Raw genomic sequence first — 19,671 nt, 5'->3', positions numbered from 1 at the left:
TGAAAGAAGCTTATTCACAAGCTCGAACAAAAGGCCCCAGGTGCTTCAATAGAAACAGCTTGTGTGTAAATCAGATGAGTGACCCAACAGAACAACTTCATTTACAGCCTGATCTCTGAAAATCTCAGCGTTCCCCATCCCCAGCCACCGAGCACGCTGCGTGTCAAACGCTCGCTTTTGTCCTGACAGCTCCACAAACAAGGGGCTGGCCTCGGCATTTCCGATTTGAAAACAGAGCGACAAAATCCTCTCCTGAACCCGTGTCAATCTACACCCTTTCTTTCTTTCTTTCTTTTTTTAAATCAAAATGGATGCAAAAAGCACTACGAGTTTTGACTGCGGCCAGATGGGAATGCCAGTATTCCCATCTGGCTGCAGTCAAAGCACTGGGCCTAACCCCTGGCAGCGGCTCTCCGCTTCTGTCATTTGATTAGGACTTGGACTTGTGTGACAACTTTGGGACCCCAGAGTGCTTTACAAAAATTAATAAGCCTCAACACATGTGAGGCCGTTATATTCATTTTATAGATGAAGAAGTGTCTTACCCAAGGCCACAGAGCAAGCCTATAACACAGCCAGGAAGAGAAATGAAGTCCCTGTTCCCAGGCCTCTGCTGCTGGCAGAAACACGCTCCCGCACGGGAGGCGTGGAAAATGTGGGTTCAGGTCAGACCCATGAGACCCCCCCCGGCAGAAGCCAGGCACAAAACACCGAAAACCACTGCTGGTAACCGAAGAAACTCAGCAAGACAGGGTTGGCTTGTTTGTTTTTAGCCCCTAACACATTGTGGTCGGCCTAGCCTCGGAAGCACGAGTTTATATCCTCCCTAATATAACATGTAATAGAAAACGTCTAATTCTTCCCGCAACCCTGCTGGACTCTTTTGCACGTTATGGGAAAGACAGTCACCGGCTAATTAGGAGTTCCTCTTATCAGGTTATACAGCTTCCTCTGATGAGTTTTACACCGACTCTGTTTGTACACCCCCTTCGCTCCTGTATTAGGTTAAGGATATAGAGGAGTGCTATATCTGCCTTCTCGAGAGCACGTGCTATTTCGGATAGCCCCATCACATCCCTTTTTGCTCACCGTCTCTCTCAACGCCCATTCTCCGCACGCTACGTGTTTCCAACCAGTATGCGGTGGAGTCCAGGTTTTATTGAGCCTCTCCAAGGGCACTGAAGATATTTTTCCCTGACCCAATAAACGCGCATTTTGAACGCAGCAACAAATACATTTAAATTATTCAGTCCAGACCTTATCTCATATTTATCAACGCTGCATTTCATTTGCTATCATGAAATCCATTTACTTAACTCCAGTCAGTCCTGGTAATCCTCAGTCTTCTTCAACTTTGCCTGACCTAGATTATTGTTTTGTTCATACCTCTTGCCAAGTATTAATATATTAAGCACAAAACCAGGCCCAATATAAATTCCAGTTAAACCTTTTCCAATGGCAAAAACTGACTGTTTACTCCTGCTCTTTGTCTTCTCTCTGCCAGGTTTTAAGCACTGATGACAATGCTTTACCTTGACAGAAAAAGCTCTCACCAGTCCTGTTATATCAAATTTGTTCTCTTCTGTGTCCCTGCAGTAGGTACACAGTACCAGACGTCACATCATATTATTTTAGTGTATTTTGTTAGAAGTCAGAAATGCATCCCCTCCTAGAACAAACACATAATGGGCCTTACTACTACCGTTATATTTGATCAATACGGCGCGTAAAGAAATTGTTGCAATGAAAATCTGAATTTGCTATAGCATGAAAAAAGAAATCGATGATAGCATTTTTATAGATGCTGTCTAGGAATACAGTAGTGTTGCAGATTTCCACAAAGTCTATCAAAGGGCATCAACGCTGGTGAGAGATATTGTTACGGGACTAGAGTCCTTGCATAAAGATGAAAATGGAAGTGTCCTAAAGACACCAGTGAGAGGCACAGCAATCTGGAGTGGAGGTTTTAAATACTGCATCCACTGCTCTGCCATTTGTGCACCCACAGGACTGCTATAATACCTTTCATTTTCTAGGAGGGGTAATGTGATGACTGCTCACTCTCAAGTTAGCAGCAAAGCTAAAATACAAAATCCAGATCTCCTTATTCTGCATTTTCAACCCGTAGAAAATAACAGGGTTGAACAAGAATCTCTCTTCTGCATCTAAGACCAGACCAAGCCCCTCAAAGTTTAATTCACCTCTAGTACAGGGCCCTGTGATTCGAGTTCTTACATTTTAAGTACCTAAGTGATTGCGGATTCTCCTAACCTTGAGAAAAACCTAGACATGTTTTCCCATCTCCCAACACAGTCATTAGGAAGGCACGTAGAGACAGAATATGATCGCTATCTAGCAGCCTTCAACTGCCTGTAGGACGGTACAAAAAGGACGGGGAGAGACTGTTCTCAGTGGGGGTAGACGACAGGACAAGGAGCAACGGGCTCCAGTTGCAGCAAGGGAAGTTGAGGTTGGATATTAGGAAAAACTCTCTCAGGAGGAGGATAGTAAAGCACTGGAACAGGCTCCCCAGAACGGTGGCAGTCTCTCCATCCTTGGAGGTTTTGAAAACTCAGCTACACAAAGCCTTGGCTGGGACAGAATCGTAGATAGTGAGAGCTAGAAGGGAGCTCAGGAGGTCACATCCATTTCAACTCCCTGCTCCAAGCAGGACCAGCCCCAACTGCATCATCCCAGCCAGGGCTTTGTCTAGCCAGGTCTTAAACACCTCCAAGGATGGAGACTGCACCACCGCTCTGGGTAATCTGGTCCAGTGCTTCACCACCCTCCTCGGAAGAATTGCTTTCCTAATATCCAACCTCAACTTCCCTGGCTGCAGCCTGAGCCCATTGCTCCTTGTCCTGTATCTGCCCCCATTGAGAACAGCCCAGCTCTGTCCTCTTTGCAGCCCCCCTGCAGGGAGGTGAAGGCTGCTAGTCAATCCCCCTCGGTCTTCCCTTCTCCAGACTCAATCAGTCCATTTCCCTCAGCCTCTCCTCACCAGTCCTGTCCCCCAGCCCACAACCATTTTCATTGCCCTCCACTGGACTCTCTCCAATGTGTCCACATCCTTTCTGTAGTGGGGGCCACAGCTGGACACAGGACTCCAGATGTGGCCTCCCCAGTGCTGAAGAGGGGAAGAATCACGTCCCTCCATCTGCTGGCCCCGCTCCTGCCCATGCAGCCCAGGATGCCGGTCGCCTTCTTGGCACCAAGGGCACACTGCTGGCTCCTGTTCAGCTTCTTGCCCCCTGTCCCCCGAGGTCCTTTTCTGCAGAGCTGCTGCCCAGCCCGTCACCCCCAGCCCGCACCGGTGCAGGGGATCGCTCCCTCCTCAGTGCAGGACTTTGCACTTGTCCTTGTTGAACCTCACGGGATTTCTTTTGGCCCGGTCCTCCAGTGTGTCCAGGTCACTCCGAATCCTAGCCCTACCCTCCAGCGTATCTACTACATCCCCCAGCTTGGTGTCATCTGCAGACTTGCTGAGGGTGCACCGCATCCCATCTTCCAGGTTGTAGATGAAGACATTGAACAAAACCGGCCCCAGGACCGACCCCAGGGCACTCCACTGGATACCGGCTGCCAACTAGACATCGAGCCATTGATTACTACCCTCTGAGCCCGATGCTCCAGCCAGTTTTCTATCCCCTTCACAGTCCAGTCATCCAGCCCGTACTTCCTTAGCTCACCCGCAGACAGTATCAAAAGCCTTGCTAAAATTCAGGTACACCACATCCACTGGTGTTCCCACATCCACAGAGCCAGCCACCCCCTCGTAGTAGGCATCAGGTTGGTCCAGCATGACTTGCCCCGGTGAATTCACGACGACTCTTCCTGATCACCTTCTTCTCCTCAAAGTGCTTAGCAATGGATTCCTTGAGGATCTCCCCCATGATTTCTCCAGGGACTGAGGTGAGGTTAACTGGTCTGTACTTCCTTGGATCCTCCTTCTTCCCTTTCTTAAATATGGGCACTATGTTTGCCCTTTTCCAATCACCTGGGACCTCTCCTGATCACCATGAGTTTTCAAAGATGATGGCCAGTGGCTCTGCAACTCCCTCAGGTGCATCCCATTGGGATGATGTGGTTGGGGCTGGTCCTGCTCTGAGCAGGGGTTGGACTAGACGTGACCTCCTGAGGTCCCTTTAACCTTCATTTTCTATGATTTTATGAGTAACACTAAGGAGACAGGGGAATTGTTCCATTTGGCCCAGCAGGGATCAAAGGGGAATGAAATAAGACTAACTTAAGGAAAGCTGAAGCAGAAGGAAGAGGGAGAGGGACTGTGAAGTCCATCTAGGCATGACTGATGTGACTTCTCCCAAAGCAGTGGAAGTCCTAGCTCCTGACTCACGTAAACCAGGAGTGAAAAAACACAATGGAGACTTGTTGTAGAATAACATCCCCATCCGTACCTGTTGGGACTAGACTAGCTGTGACCAAAAAAAAATCTCTCTCCGCCCCTCATTTCTATGAAAAGATGTCACTTTGCATGTAGGAGTATTGCGAGGCCTTTGGCCACCTACAATCTGTGCGAGTCCTGCGCGACACCCCTTCTGGAAGTATCATTGCTTGTATGCATTTTAAAAATAAAAAGGCAGGAAATGGGGCTTAGGATCCGTGTCCTGGGCGAGGTTATGCCAGCCACGCACGCAGAGATGGAAGTGGTCACAGGGGCATTGCTACCCTGATTCTGTTGACACCACGATAGACAGCAGATGGCTAAATGACTTGGGATTTCCTGGGTGGGGGCAGGGGAATTCTTGACATTCTCCTTGTTTTAAAAAAACTCATCAAAGATCATCGGAAAAGCATGGGAACAGAGAGTCACAGGATTGCAGAGCTGCTCAACTGCACCTTTTGTCCCTGTACTTGGAGGGACCAACAATGCCAGAGTGCAATTTATACCGAGTTGACATTTGCACTCCGTGTGCAATTTGCACATTGTGTCACCACTGAAATGAGCTCGTTATATGGAACATGCCAATACGAATCAGTTGGTGTTTGCATTAGAAAATGGTGTGCTCAGGGGACGGTGTCTACCGATACTTGGACTTCAAGGTGACATACAAATCCTCAGCCTGCGAACCGTCGTCGTTCTTGTAGCCTCTCCCAACGCATGCACATACACACACACACACACGTAAGTAAACATGCACGCGTGCACATGCTTTGAACGAAACAAAAAAATGTGAACGCTGGAAAAGAAACAAGGAGTTTCTAGTGTTCGATGACTTAAAAATACCCATGCTAAAAATAAACTGCATTTGGCACGCACCTCATCATATGCTCTACACATCTTGGGGAGGGGACGGGGTGCAGGGCAAGGCCAATATAGCGTTTTCTTAAAATTCCGCAAAAAAAGAAAAAACCCTGAATGAACAGTAAGTTCTACTTCCCTGAATTTCGATTTTTTTTTAACTGTGGATACTAGGCATACTAAAGACATAATTACTTGAGAGAGTCACCCAGCTTCCAAAGGAGCCATTTCAGTGAATTGTGTAAATAATATGCCTTTAAAAACACTAACATATGAATACAGATTTACCAGTTATGGAGCAGTTATATACCTGAGAGACCAGAACACACATTTAAAAAAAAAAACCCATGCCTAATTATGAATTTACCGAAGAGACTAGAATGGCCCAAAGCAAATTAATACTTTTATAACTTTCTCTAAAAGTTTTTTTTCCGCTTTTGTTTGGAAATAAGAAAAATATAAAAGGGAAGAATTCCCCCCCTACAACTACAGATCTTAATTAAGCCAAAAACAAAATCAGGAAATTTATAATTACAGCTGACATTCTCTCACTAACCCAGGCTGCTGTGCTCTGAAGTTATTTTAAACAGGGGGGTTTTCACCAAAAAAGATCATTCGGATTTGCTTAGTCAGTGTCTTTCTGGTAGCATGCTATTGTTAAGTTTAAAGCTATAAAACAAAGAGGGAACTACGGCTTCCTCAAATTGCCAGCCCTAGCTGATTGATCCTGCCTCAGAGGCCTGCAGAACTGGAAAGCAGCCGCTATCATAACCGGGGCCGCTCTGAATTTCTAAATGACCACGAACGCATTCACATCTTTGGCCCGAATATTTTCAAATGCTTTCATGGGTTATTAATAAAAGGGGCTTCGTGCTTCTCCTTCATTGCCAAATCGCAATGAAAACCTTAGTGCTACCCCAGTTAAGGGACTTTTAGCATTTCCACCATTTCCCAGGAGAAAATTAAAACCCAGAGGGCAACAATATATTTCTTTATTTATAAAAACACTGGTCCTGTTGCCAGCAACATTCAGAGATGGCAGCCTCCCACTTTTAACTGACTTTGGGCATCAACTGGACTTCTTACCGGGTCACTGATCACTGAACTCGGTTGCGAGAGTCCCAGTTTCTCTTTCATGCCAACCAAAAGCTCACAGTAAATTTGGTAAGCTCGTCTACACAATCCATCATGAAATTATTCCCCCAGCTGTGTCTTTTCGATGTGGTTGTTCTAAACCATTTCTGAACTTCTGTAGTCAATCAACCTCTCCAGTCCTCCTGTACCTCCACTGCTGATCATAACTTTCCAGAAGAGACTGCATTGGGATTGCAAGTTCATTAAGCTAATTCCCTGAATAAATCCACTTTGCACGTTACCCAAGGATTTCCTTACCTGTGAGGGATCGGTTTTAGATATGCAGAAGTTTTTCCCCACCTGAAGCCAGCACTCCCAGCTGGAATATGCACAAGATTCCCGGTTAACCCAGTGCTTGATGACCCTGACCCTGTAGAGACCACAACCTCCTCCAGAAGTCCTACATATTAATTCTTGAAATCCAAGGAAGTGTCAGTGTCATAACCTGACATTTCCTCTGGGACTTCCACTTTGTCATCGGTGAATCCTCCCATTTCCATGAAGAGGAGCAGGGCATAAATATCACCGCGCGCCTCTGTGGAGCTTACCAATGCAGAAGCCATCTGCTTCGTCGAAGGTACTGCATGTAAAGGCTTTCATACAGATATCCAAAATAGGACATTAATAGAGCGGTTGCATAAATCTAAATACTACTACTACTCTGACTCATTAAAAGCAGCCTTCTGCACTTTTCCTTAGTGAGATCTACAGCACGAAACGTATCTGAAAGTTTTAGATCGAGGTTTTGTAATCAAGCTGATACAAAAAAGATTAGCCTTCCCAAAAAGGGAACGCACAACCACTGCTAAGTCCCAACCCCAAACCTGCCGGACCTTCACAGCTTGCCTCTGTTTCTCCCTTCTTGTACATAATTGCCTCTCCATCACTACTGTCATATGCCTCCCATTTCTCCTCTTTTCCTACCAATACCTCCATGCATTTCCCGTGCCCCTCACACTTGTGGGTTCTTTCCATTTGGCACTAACCCGGGATGCCTTTCTTTGCCTTGCCAGCATGAGACGTGTTAAGTACTAATTGCCCGGCTGTTGGTGCTGTACCCTTACCGTCTGTTCTGCTATTTATATTACAGGAGAACCTAAGTCTCAGTCAGAAGCCCGCTGCACCAAGGAGGAAACACAGGGCAAGTTCATTAACACCGTTAGGATTGGAAATCCTAGTATATGACCAGAACAGCGGAAGGAAGGGATGGCCTACAGGTTAGGAGCTAACCCTAGACACAGCAGACTTAAGTTTAATTCCTGACTCTGATAGGAAACATTTTCAAGGAAACCTTGGGCAAGTCACTTATTATTTCTCTGACCATCTGAGCATCACCTTGACTCAAAGAGGAATGAGGATTTAATATTACAAAGGCAGCGCAGCACTCGGATCCTACAGCAATAAGGGCCTGCGGAGTCACCGAAGATGACAGACAAGATGACACGGAAATTAAATGAATGGTGAACAGAAGCCGAAGCGCTCCAACTGCAGGATCTGAAAGCACGGAGGCTGTATGAAAAGAAGGGTTTCCCAAGGGCAGGACAAAAACCCACCGCTTGGGGAATCTGCATAGGCTGACTCTAAAGCTCCCAAATTATGTACTGTAGGGAAAAATCCTGCAGTAGTGGGGAGATGAACTGGATGATTTATTAGTCTTTACTGTCTCCAATTTTGTATAATTCTATGCAATCACTTGGGATTATCGTTATGTTGTGCACCTACCTCACAGGAGCGGTTTGAGGACTACTTAAATGTTTGCATAGCACTTTACATTCTCCAAGTACTATATAAATGCCAAGCATTATTAATGAGCTGTGTGTAGAAAGATTATTTTAACTTCCCTCCCAAGAAATCAGTGCATGCATTTTAATTTTCAAATAATCTAAAGTCTCTCTGAACCCATTGGAAATGCAGAGTACGCCTTTCTCAAGGTAAGGAAGCAATGCCAAGTGACAATATGACAAAATATCTCTAGATTCCCAACACTTCTTCTACAAACACTCAGCTCTAATGGAAGAATCTGGTTTTCACCAATGTCCTGGTTTTTATACCCAGTTTTCCAGCTGACTTGACTGAAGTACAGCCCATTAATATCTCAACTGCCTTGTTCGATTATACTGGCCTTTGCTGGCACCAATCTAGTTAAGGTAGCACCAGAATTTCCAGTATAAAACATTTTTACAGGTTTATAACTTGACTCTAAAAATCCTACTGCAAGGGACTGTGGGAGGCAGGGAGGCTCAGATGAGTGCGTTATATTACGTATCCGATGCGATACAATACCTAAAGCACCTAATGGTACCTCTGAAGTCCCAGGGTCAGTTTTAACTCTAAATTTCCTCGCTGAGAGATCAATACCCAGTATTTGCGTTAATCAAAGTAGTGCTTTGTAGGTTGTTCAGCCAATTAAGAGCTTAATTTGCCTGACTTCACAGCTTGATTTAAATCATACAGTATCTGTATGGCAAGAGGAACGGGAATAAGACATTTCCACTGATCATATTTATATGCACATTAAAACTTTGCTTCTAGAAACCAATTTAAGATAATCCTCGAAAAAGGTCAACACCAAGAGGACAGGACGTTGCCGACTGATGAAAACGCAATGGTGCAATTTGGAGGACAAGTTTAAATCAAGACCGGGACTTGACACAAGAATTGCAAGTGTCTGGTTTTTTTTTCCAAGGGATAAACTCACAGGAAGCAGAGAGAAAATTGAGCTTTACAAATTACTGAAAAGCCTATTTTTGAAGCCAACCTGTCTTTCTGGTCATCCGTATTGCATTTCCTCTAGCCCACGTATGTACATAATCTAGCTCTCCACTACCGCACAGCAACATTAAATATAAAAACCTGCTATTAAAGGGCAGAGGGTAATGGCATGAGTGTGGGCGACCCATGCTCAGGTAGTGTTCAACGATTAGCTCCAATTTAAGCGGGCTGAAAATATGCAAATCTAGCCAGCCCGGTTTTTAGATAAAATTGTCAGTTTTATGGATATTTATAGTATGTGTCCAGTCTTGCAGAACTCCATCTTCCTCCACCTCATTTGTAATATAAAGTGCTTTTAGGCCACATGAATACATTGTGTTACGGGGATACTTCTCACGTTGTGTGCAAGCCAGGCAGCAGATCAATACTCGGCTACACCGAGGAAAAGAATCATTACCGGAGAACCTGTTAAAAGCACAAACACTGCTCCATTCTCTTTGGGTGAATACGTAGGTGGTTCTTTTTTCTTAACAAAAGTGAGCCTGCCTCAAAAAACCCGGCTTTTAATGGACTTTTCAAACAAGGCAAGCTTTTACATGTAACCTCAAACCAAACCCGTTTAACTTTCGCCTTGCTCCTACCGTCTCTGCTGCTTACCGAAACTATTACTGTCTCAACAAAAGACAAGCCACCCTGCCTTGGTGAAATCCTAGCGGTGCTGTTCCAAATTCAACGCAATTTCCATGACAATAGGTTTGGGTGTCACCAGTGCAGGCTGGCAACTTCACTGAAGTCATGCAATAAGGAGATGCAAGACTTGAGAGGTAGCTGCTTATTAGCAAACTGAATGGGAAGGATGCTGGCCGTGCACGCCGATTCTGCTAAATATGATGTTTTGTTCTGCTTGTGTCCCAGTGTAGAAGTCTCCACGTGGCCAGGTCGCATACTGAGCACGGTTACTTTGTGTGTGCCCGTCAGGTACAACATGTACCCCTTCCACGTGGCTCGGAGCACAGGCACATCATTTAAGTAAAAATGGAAGCAGGCCGACCTCAGGAACAACCCATGCTACCCTCTCCCTATTGCCCAGCCCACCAGCGAAGAAAAAAATGGATGCAGTGCCCCGTTGGTCGACAAACCAGAGCTGTTACACCAGACATGGACTGCGGAGTTGAGATCCAGCAGATGTTTAAATCAAGAAAGCATCAGCCTCCATATCCTAGCTTCCCTTCACTCCTGCAGAGGATTAAGGAGAATGAGAGGCGGCCACATAAATAGAGCATCTGCAATGTACTATAAATCTACCAAGACCACCAAAACTTGTTGTTCCCCATTCACTCTTTCAGCGCTTGGGACCATTCAGCCCCACTGAAATCAGTGGGAGTGAAGGACACTAAGCACCTTGGAGGAACAAGTCCTCAGTTATTCCTCATAGAAAGGCATCAGTAACTCCACTCAGACCAGTCATAAACTGATCCCAGTTTATTCCCCTCCCCGCCACCCAACACAACGGACTTGGCTCTTTCTTCCTCCTGGGTTTGTAACGGCTCGGATCCTTTCAACACCCCACTTCATCATTTTCACAACCCTAGTTACCACGACAACAGGATGCAGCTTTTCCGTGTGCTTCCATGTTTCCATTGCCATAACAACACAGTCATTTCTGGCTTCCCACAAAAACGGCAACTTCTAGCTCTGTCGACACTGGGTTCTCCCAGGAAGAGGTCTGTGCCAGGAAGACCTCTATACATGCAATCTGTAAATTAGGAAGATGCTTTTTGGAGGGGAATTTTTCACTCGTGGAAGTGAGAGGCTGACAGCAAATGCGAGAGCTAGGCTGTTGAGACGTCTAAAGATTGGCCTTTAATAATAGCCCAAGTAATATAACAATAGGCCACTTCTGAGCAGGGAGTCCCAACAGTGTCAGACTGTGTCAAACTGCATGATGGTTATGTGATGTGAGCAAACGTCCAAACGGGTTTCACCCAATCAGATCTGAATTAGGCTCTAGATGCAAGTCTCGTGTGTACTAACCTGCTGGCCTTCCCATTATTACCACCACCGTATAGCCTTATGTTTGAAGCCTCATTTTAATTCTGCAGTTGGAGCGGCTGTTGAAGACCTCCTTTCGTGATGCGAGCCCTTTCCCTTGCAGACAATTCTTACAAATCAAAGTTCAAAACAGAAGGGTGAATTCGTAAGGCTTGCGAGGAGAAGGTGATGCACACAGAACATGCACACGTACAAAAAAAACCAAAACACGTACACGACGATGCAGGGTATTAGCTTACATGGCACTGCAATTTCATTGGAACTGTACATGTACTTTACTTAATGAGACAAGCACAGGTGTCTGACACAACCCCTCACGAGAGATGAGAAACAGGAACAGAGTCCAACCTGCTTTAGCCATGCTTGGTATCCAGAAGATGTAAGTTGGAATCCGTCTTTGGGCATGTGTATTCGGGGCTAGGAGAGAATAGACATAAAGAGAGACCTCCTTTTACATTTGGGCCTAGCTAACCTAATCTAATTTCTGGCTGATTTTGAGCACGTTAGAGGTTTCCAGCCACACGAGCAAAGCGTCAGTCCCAAAATCAACACCTGCGAGACCGCTGCTCTGCTATCAGTCGCCTTAAGGATGCGATATGTTTACAATGAAAACATTTTTCACCGTTTTACATCAGAAGTATGCTGGAACGTCTCTAATAAAAAGCCCGTGTCAATGCATGAAGACCTGCGTCGCTGGAGCCGTGCTGAACCAGCAGAGACCAGTCACTAGCATTTCCATCTCTGGGCAGGGTGTGATGCCTCAGTGACAAAATGCCAGCAGCCAGTTACACTACTGCTTCCACAGCTGCTACCCCCAGCGGAGCCGAACAGGCCACAGGGCAATGGTTAGAAGATTAAGATAAATGCCGGGGTAGAGACAGCCCCAGTGTACACAGAACGATGGTAAATATTAGCACTCACCTGCTTATAATTACATTTCTGAATTGTGGACACTAACAATCCCTTCCCTGACATTCTGGGTGCAACTGCTGTTTCCCGCCCCTACTGAACAGTGGTAAATATAAGAGTTTAGGGAAAGGCCGAATGTCCAATTTTTATGGGGGCATGGGACACTCCAAACGGACAAGAAACATACGCAGAGCACAGGATAAAATGCAGCCTGTCACTAAATTAGATTGCAGTCAAGTGGACTCCAAAGCAGGAGGGGTTTAGAAATTAAATAAGTGAAATCATAGCAATGCAGGACTGGAAAGAAGTGTCTGGGCCCGTGAGTCCAGTCCCTTGTTACCAATGGCAACTACATCACATAATCCTGTTCATACATTTATCAATCTCTATTTTAAAGCTGGAGAAGTCATGCCCCCACTCCTCCTACTGGGAGGCTGTTCCAGGGCCTTACTCTTCCAATGGTCAGAAACATCCACCTAATTTCTAGCCTAATTAGGACAGTATGTTCCCCTTTGTTTTGGGACCAACATTGTCCTTGAGCTTAAACAAATAGTTTCTAACTTGGTAATATTAGAGAAAGAAGACGGGTGGAGCAGAAGGCCAGGCTGCACCGAGGAGACTATGGCCAAAATGGTAATTAATCCTTGATGGTTTTCCAAACCCCAAGGTGTAGAACATGCCCAGCTCCAGTCCCGCACCTGGACTCAAGCCCAAAGACCAGGATCACAGAAATGCAGGGTTGGGAGGGTGTTCAGGAGGTCAGGTCCACCCCTGGCTCAAGGCAGGGTCATCCCTGTCTAAACCATCCTAGAGAAGTGTTTGTCTCACCTGCTCTTAAAGGCTTCCAAGGATGAAGATGCATTAAGCATTTTGACAAGAGATTTATTAACACTGGGTCCCTTCCGTTGGCTTCGGTGGAAATTAAAATCCTCAAACACCTTTCAAAAGCAGTAGCTCATCTTACCCTGTGAGCCAACAACCCCATCACACGCCAGTTCCAATAACCAAGATGGTGCTCAGCAGATATGGCCATGGGGACATGACTACCATGTCTGTCTATAAAGCTTCTCCATCAGCCATGCGCTTAATGTGCTAAATCACGTGTTTCAGGAAAGGCATCGCATAGCTGGGACGAAATGTCTCCCAAATCCTAATCTCGGCTCAGCCTCAGATAGAGGGGTGGACAATTATTTGGGCCCATAGGCCACAAGGGGAGTTTTGGGGAGTTGTCGCGGGCTGGGTCAGCACCCCTTCCCTCCCCCCATGCAACAACTCACCAAACCTTCCTATGTGGGATGGGGCCACGGGTGGTCAGGGAGCTGGCATGGGCGCGCTGGTGTGGGTGCCAGGGCTGCCCTGCAGCGCCTCGCTTCCCCCCCACTGGATGCAGGGACCCGGGGCAGCCTGGACGTGGCGCTGGTGGACGAAGCAGTGGCAGGGAGGAGCCGCAAGTCAGCCCTGCCATGGGCTCCGGGTCCTGCCTTTCCCCCACCGCTGCTGGGAAGGCCCGAGCCCCAGGCTGAGTGAACAGCCCCAGTCCCGGGCTGCCCCACGTGGGGGGTCAGGGTCTCTGCAGTACCTGTTCCGGACCTGCCTGCCCTAACCAGGATGAGCGGTGGTGCGAAAGAGTGGGACCGGAGCCCATGCCGGGGCTGCCACCACAACTCATCATGGCTGGGACGGGCATGGCTGAAGCGGGTGCTGCAGAGACCCCAGCCCCCAGCATGGATGGGGGGGCTGGGGCCTGACATTCCTACATGCTCTGAAAAACTTCAGGAGCGATGCCTGGTGTCAAATATCTGGTAGGAACGTTATTCAAAACCACATTTATCTGAAGCACATCCTGGAGCTGCCTTTCAGCACGATAAAACAGTAAAGAAACAAAAAAAAAATAGTGTCATCACAGACCAGTCTTACAGGTAAGGTACTGGGGGCAGGAGACACGGGTAAAAGTCTCAGAATTGACCAAGTGGTAAGGAGCTGCACGGTCAGGGACAGAAGCCAAAAATGAAGATAATAAACCTCCATCACAGGACTAGCTGACTGCTTTACACTGGTGAAGCCTAGAGAGGGATAATTTAAGTAAATGATTTAAGGCCTGGTTTAAACCACTCAAATATTTTTTTGGAGCAAACATTTATATCAGGGCTTCGTAAAAGTAATTTAAAGAACTGTTCCGCTGAAACTTTAGATTAAAATGTGTCATGGACTACATTATAAATGGTCTTTTTTATATGCCAGTATTGGTTGAGTTTCTAGATTGTGATAATATTGTTAAGTAAGGATGGGGTGGCGGGGAGCAGCCTTAAAAATTAAGGCGCTGATTCTGCAAACTCATAATCGAGCCTGAATCTTTACTCACGTGAACAGTTCAGTGGACTTCAGCAGGACTTGCCTTAAGTGCTCGCATAAGTGTCCGTGACATCAGAGCTAGGAAGGCGTTTACGCACACATCTATACCTGGTTTAAAATCCATCACTTCTAAAGAAAGGCACTTCAGTGCTAACAATGCCGTGTGAAGCTGTCCAGTAGATTAACTCTTACTGTGAACTCCTTATTTTTTAAACATACAAGCCAACTTTTCAAAGACTGGAACGTCAAGTTCGGCTACATGCGGGCACCAGCAGCTGGGATTTTCAAAATCGTCTTAATGAATTAGATCTACACAGGCATTGGAGAAGCTGTTTTGGAGAGGGATGTGATTCCCCCCCTCTTCATCCCCCTCAAAATAGCTGCAGCAGCACAACTCCTAGTGCAGATACAGTGGTATGAATATCAGCACCTTATACTGGTACGGGAAAGGGTATAAACTATACAAGAAAAAATTACACAGGAAGGGAAATACACCATATTAATTAAAAAAGCGCTTTTCTACCGATACAACTGGGTCTACACTGGCACTTCTCCACTATACCAACCTAAGTTTGCGTGTGAACATGCCCTTGGGAGCATATGTCCCACTGATGTCAAACTGCAAACTCTGATGGAAGAGGCCAGCTTAAGCCAAAACTATTCAGCTCTGACTTGTGGAAGATTAATATATTGGGTGGCTGGAATAAAGGACAAGCTAGACAAGTCAGTCACTTAGGAACGTAGCGCTGATGCCATTCTCACAACAGATGTGAACAAGGCTCCAGCTATCTTCTGTGGCATAAATGAACAGGTTAAGAAAGGGAACCTGGAAAACGGCATTTTTAGATTTACTAATCGTATTAGACCGACAGCACGGAGGGCAGCGACGTGCATTTGCCACCTGAATATAAAACAACTTATTGAGGTGCTTAAGAACAGACTCAGGCCTTGTCTGCACGCAAAAGTTGCACCAGTTTCATTAAAATCATCTTTTAAATCTCTCGCTCATAAATCTTTCAGAATTACCGTACCAGTAATTTTGCAACTCTATCAAAAACACAATCAATTGCCTGGCAAGATCTATTCATTTTTTATAAACACTACTTATCCTGCTTATTGCTCCTGGTTTCATTATCCTCCAGTTGGGTAGCAAGTTCTCTTAATATTTTCTTCAGTTCTTCACATGGGACGGGAGTTAGACTTATGAGGGTGATAACTGCTGGAATCATTTCTCTCCTCCTCTGATAAGTGGCGCTACGCTTGCATTTCTCAAATCTCAAAGTCCTTCCCCAGGCCTCCGCGTGGTTTGTTTGTCTGTTGGTTTTAAACAGCTGCTAGTGGTACAGCAAATTAATTTGCTAACTCCTTTCTCTCTATTTTGTGCAAATTTTCCTACCCGATCGGTAGCAGAAGCTAATTTGTTTTCCTCACTTGTTCTCAAAGCTGCTGTTGTTAATTGCTCATTATTATTATTATTGAAGATAGATTTTAAACACAAGTTCACACCCTCTCTAACTTATTTGGAGCCCAAAATGTAATCTCTCCTTGTATTAATCTGCCTGCTTTCCTTCTAATATCTCGTCCTGCCCCACAGCTCCCTCTGCTACCTATATAATAAAACCCTTCTTATCCAGTGTAACCCAATGGGCCAGAATAACTCATTTTGCTTTTTTGCTGCCCTTGGCTTTTCCCTGCAGTCCGTAGCTCATTGTAGTCTTCTTTAGCTATGTATTCTTCTTTTTCCATTTTAACCCAATAGATTTGGGCAGTCCCTAGCGAGATTGGGAACAGCAGACTGTTTTCTCTGAATGAGTCAATAGTTTAAATCCTGTGGCATGCCACACTTTTCCCCACAAAAGGCTGATTTTTAGAGGACATTTAATTACAGGCCTGAGTTCCTATTTTCTAAGCCTAGCACAACCCCTGAAGGCTTACAATATTTGAGTCACAGCTGGAGCTGTGGTTACTATACGGTTTAAATATCAGTCTCTTTACTGTGCAATTTGTTTTAAAAATCAAATCAGGCGCCGTGTCATAAACAAGTGCTAATTAAGTACTGAGTGGAAACAGGGCTTTTTTTGTGCAAGAAAGGTTCTTAAATATCTCTCTCTCCACTTCCACAGAAAACGGATAAATCCAGAGCTGGATAATTAGAAAACTGAAACTGCTATGAATACGTGAAAGTCAAAATCTGGCTGCCCTCACTCCAGTGCATCTTCTTTCATATGAGACACAAGGAAAAGTGCTTTAAAAAAGAAGAATCTGCTTGTATCAGTGTAGAATCTGTAAGTACTGGGGGGGTTTAACAGCTTCTACCGGCCTCAGTCAAATTATATATAAAAGCATCCTTTTCAATCCAAGAGGACGTCTCTAGCCTGTGCATTTCAAACCTGAAAACAGCAGCCACATCTCCCTTATTGCACTAGACCAACCGCTGGGCTGGTAAATGCTAATTTCTTTTAGGCTGCGCTTTGTGCAGAAGTATTTATTAAAAGATGAGACGGCGGTAATTTGTTATACCACCTTGTTTGGTAAATATTTAGCAAGGAAGAGGAACATTTACTTTGACTTACTGAAGGTTTCCTCTGAACTGCAGTGCCCACAAATTCAATAACTAGCAGGATCCCAAGCTTGCGTGTAGCTATGCAGGCGCGCAAGCTGTATCGCTAGCGTGGAAGAACAGGGCCAGCTGCCCTGAGCTCTCCAGTTGAGACAACGTCCCCCGCAGACCGGGATTCTTTAAAGAGCTTGTATGCTCTACAGCAATAAACTGAAATCCTACTGCAGAGCATATAACTTTATGAACCAAGCAGGACTTCACATCCTACTAGCCAAAGAAATACTCCAAACATTTCAACCTCCAAAAAAGGGATGATTGGATCTATGGACCTTGTAATTCAAAGAAAGGAAGTTTTGGGCAAGTAAAAAATAAGTGTTCCTACTCTACGGCCTCTGCAAGGTCCATGGATCCATTAACCAATGGATTTTTTTTTAGGGTGATCTGACTTCAGGGAGAAGTTAAATTGAATGGGGTTTCCAATTCCTTCTCCGTGACTCAGACTCTCCCACAGATGTCCTCCAGCTTGCAAAATCTGGACAAGGTACGAATATATGATCAGAGGGCCACCAAATCATGTCATACAATGTGCAGGATATCTCAGGGTAGAAGGCTTCAATGGGGGGACTCTGACCCTGCTCGCTGGAAGCAGACTGACCTGCAGGCTTCCTGGACACACCATCTCAGCCATTGCAGTATGGTAGACTTCGATGCCTTTCTCGCTTGAGATGCTGGATGATAGAGACCAAGATATGGGTTTGCACAGGATGAATGCAGGAAGCTACAAACACCCAGCTCATGCCAGAACTTCTCTCTTTGGTAAGGTAGTTTTGAACAAAAAAAGGGGCCCCCTCAGCCAATAAAAAGCCAGTGCCGCTAATATCATCAGTGACCTCTCCTTCCAGATCTTCTGGGAAATCATGGAGAAAGGAAGAAAGACGCACGGAAGTGCCCATTAACTCCTGCTGGACAACAGCACGTGGCTACTGCCTTTGAGGAAAACCTTGCAGCTCACACGCAAAATAGATCCCCGTAGAGAGACGCCAAATTTCCAAAAACAAAAATAAATACTTCTGGTCAATGGGTGCGTCTACACGTGCGCTTTAATGAGCAGTAGCCTACTTTACTGCACGTTTGTAAAAGGTTGTGCTATTATGCTAATGGGCAGTAAAATAGGTAACTGTGTATTAAGCATCACTTGAAAAGCGTGCGCTTACACTACTGCACATTAGGGTGGCCTCACAGTGGAGGTACTAAATTTAACGTGCATTAGGAAAAGTGCATTAATGCACATGTAGACATGCCCAAAGGCTCCACTGTTTGACCTAGAGACACGAGAAGGAGGTTTCCTTGCGTAGGGGGGCCGGCTCCTTCGCTTGGTGGCTTACACTGGCCACCGATACCACGTATCACGACCAGAATGCAGAATCGGTTCACCCAGCGCAACAACATCTAAAGCCCACAGCTAATTCCCTTGAGCGCTGATCAATTTAAACTGCATTTCCTTCCCATTTTGTGCAAATACCCGGTATCAAAGTAATCTCTGTGCCCCTTGAAACTGATATCATATGCAATAGTAATTAAGTCCGAGTCAACTAGAACTGGGGGGCTCAACCCCTGGTCTGCAGGCCAGATCCGGTCTGTGATGCCATGTCATCTGGCCCCAGGGTCTGTGCGCTGGATAGGGCACCTGATCCCAGCATGCAGGGCCAGGTGAGGGTGGCACCAGGCCCCCAGGCCCCAACTCTGGCATGCGAGGGGCAGAGCTGGGCCCCCAGAGCCCAATCCCAGCACGCAGAGGGTAAGATGGGGGCACCAGGCCCAAATTCTGGTGTGCAGGGGGCAATGACAGGCCCCGAGGACCCAATCGTGGCATTCAGGGAAGGGAGAGGGGTGGTGCTGGGCCCCAGAGCTCAATCCAGCCTTGTTTCACCTGGCCAAGAAGCCAAAAGGTTGAGCACTTCTGACCTAGAAGAAATCCTTTCTTGGTGCTGAGCCACCATCTCAGAGAGGTATTAGGTTAAGGAAGTCGGAGCTCCTAGTGAAATGAATGCACACAGGTGCAAGGGGGCAGGGCCAGCAGGACGGAGATGCCCCGTGTGCCTCTGCTGCACTATGCCCACACGACCCTACATCCCCAACAATTACATCAGGGAGCAGACCGACATGGCCCGGAGGTTACTGACCATCCAACCAAAGACGGCAGTTTGCTTGGTCTTTCAGAGAAATGAAGACCCCGAGAGATTGTGTATTGATTTCCACTCCAAGGTGAGCTATTCGTCACGAGAGGTCTAGGTAGCTCTTCTTCCATTTCAGAATAAATTATAATTAGTGCCAGACTAAGCCGATCTCTTTCTTTGAGACGATAACTGCTTTTCTAGACAAGGAAACTCTGATAGATCTAATCTATCTGGACTCCAGTAAAGCATTTGATATAGTGTCACGTGGGAAATTAAAGTTGAGAAGACTGAGAAGAGTATCAGAATTGTAAGGAACTGGGAAAAGGGAGATGAAAGGGGTTACGCTGAAAGGAGAACTATTAGGTTGGAAAGAGGTTAGTAATGGAGTTCTTCAAGGATAAGCCTTGAGGCAGACCTTAAATAATTTCATTAAGGACCCCGGCACAAAAATTAGGAGCATGCTAATGAAATCTGCAGACGACAAACTCGGGAGGAGTCATCAGTGCAGAGGAGAA

General features: G+C 45.9%; 1 protein-coding gene across 14 annotated transcripts in view; it reads right to left on the bottom strand.

Moving 5' to 3' along the window:
* BTRC (beta-transducin repeat containing E3 ubiquitin protein ligase) overlaps positions 1-19,671 on the bottom strand; it is a 144,426-nt gene that overhangs the window by 112,377 nt on the left and 12,378 nt on the right. For 8 of the 14 annotated variants that reach the window (XM_059730219.1, XM_059730220.1, XM_059730221.1 and 5 more), the window contains exon 2: positions 11,507-11,575. The exons of the other annotated variants lie outside the window; for them this stretch is intronic. In XM_059730219.1, coding sequence (XP_059586202.1) covers positions 11,507-11,575 — 69 coding nt within the window. The remainder of the gene's footprint in view (positions 1-11,506; positions 11,576-19,671) is intronic. 14 annotated transcript variants of the gene reach the window in all.

Source organism: Alligator mississippiensis, chromosome 6 (assembly GCF_030867095.1).
Source record: "Alligator mississippiensis isolate rAllMis1 chromosome 6, rAllMis1, whole genome shotgun sequence".
Taxonomy (NCBI): Eukaryota; Metazoa; Chordata; order Crocodylia; family Alligatoridae; genus Alligator; species Alligator mississippiensis.
This window is presented reverse-complemented; position numbering and strand designations above follow the sequence as displayed.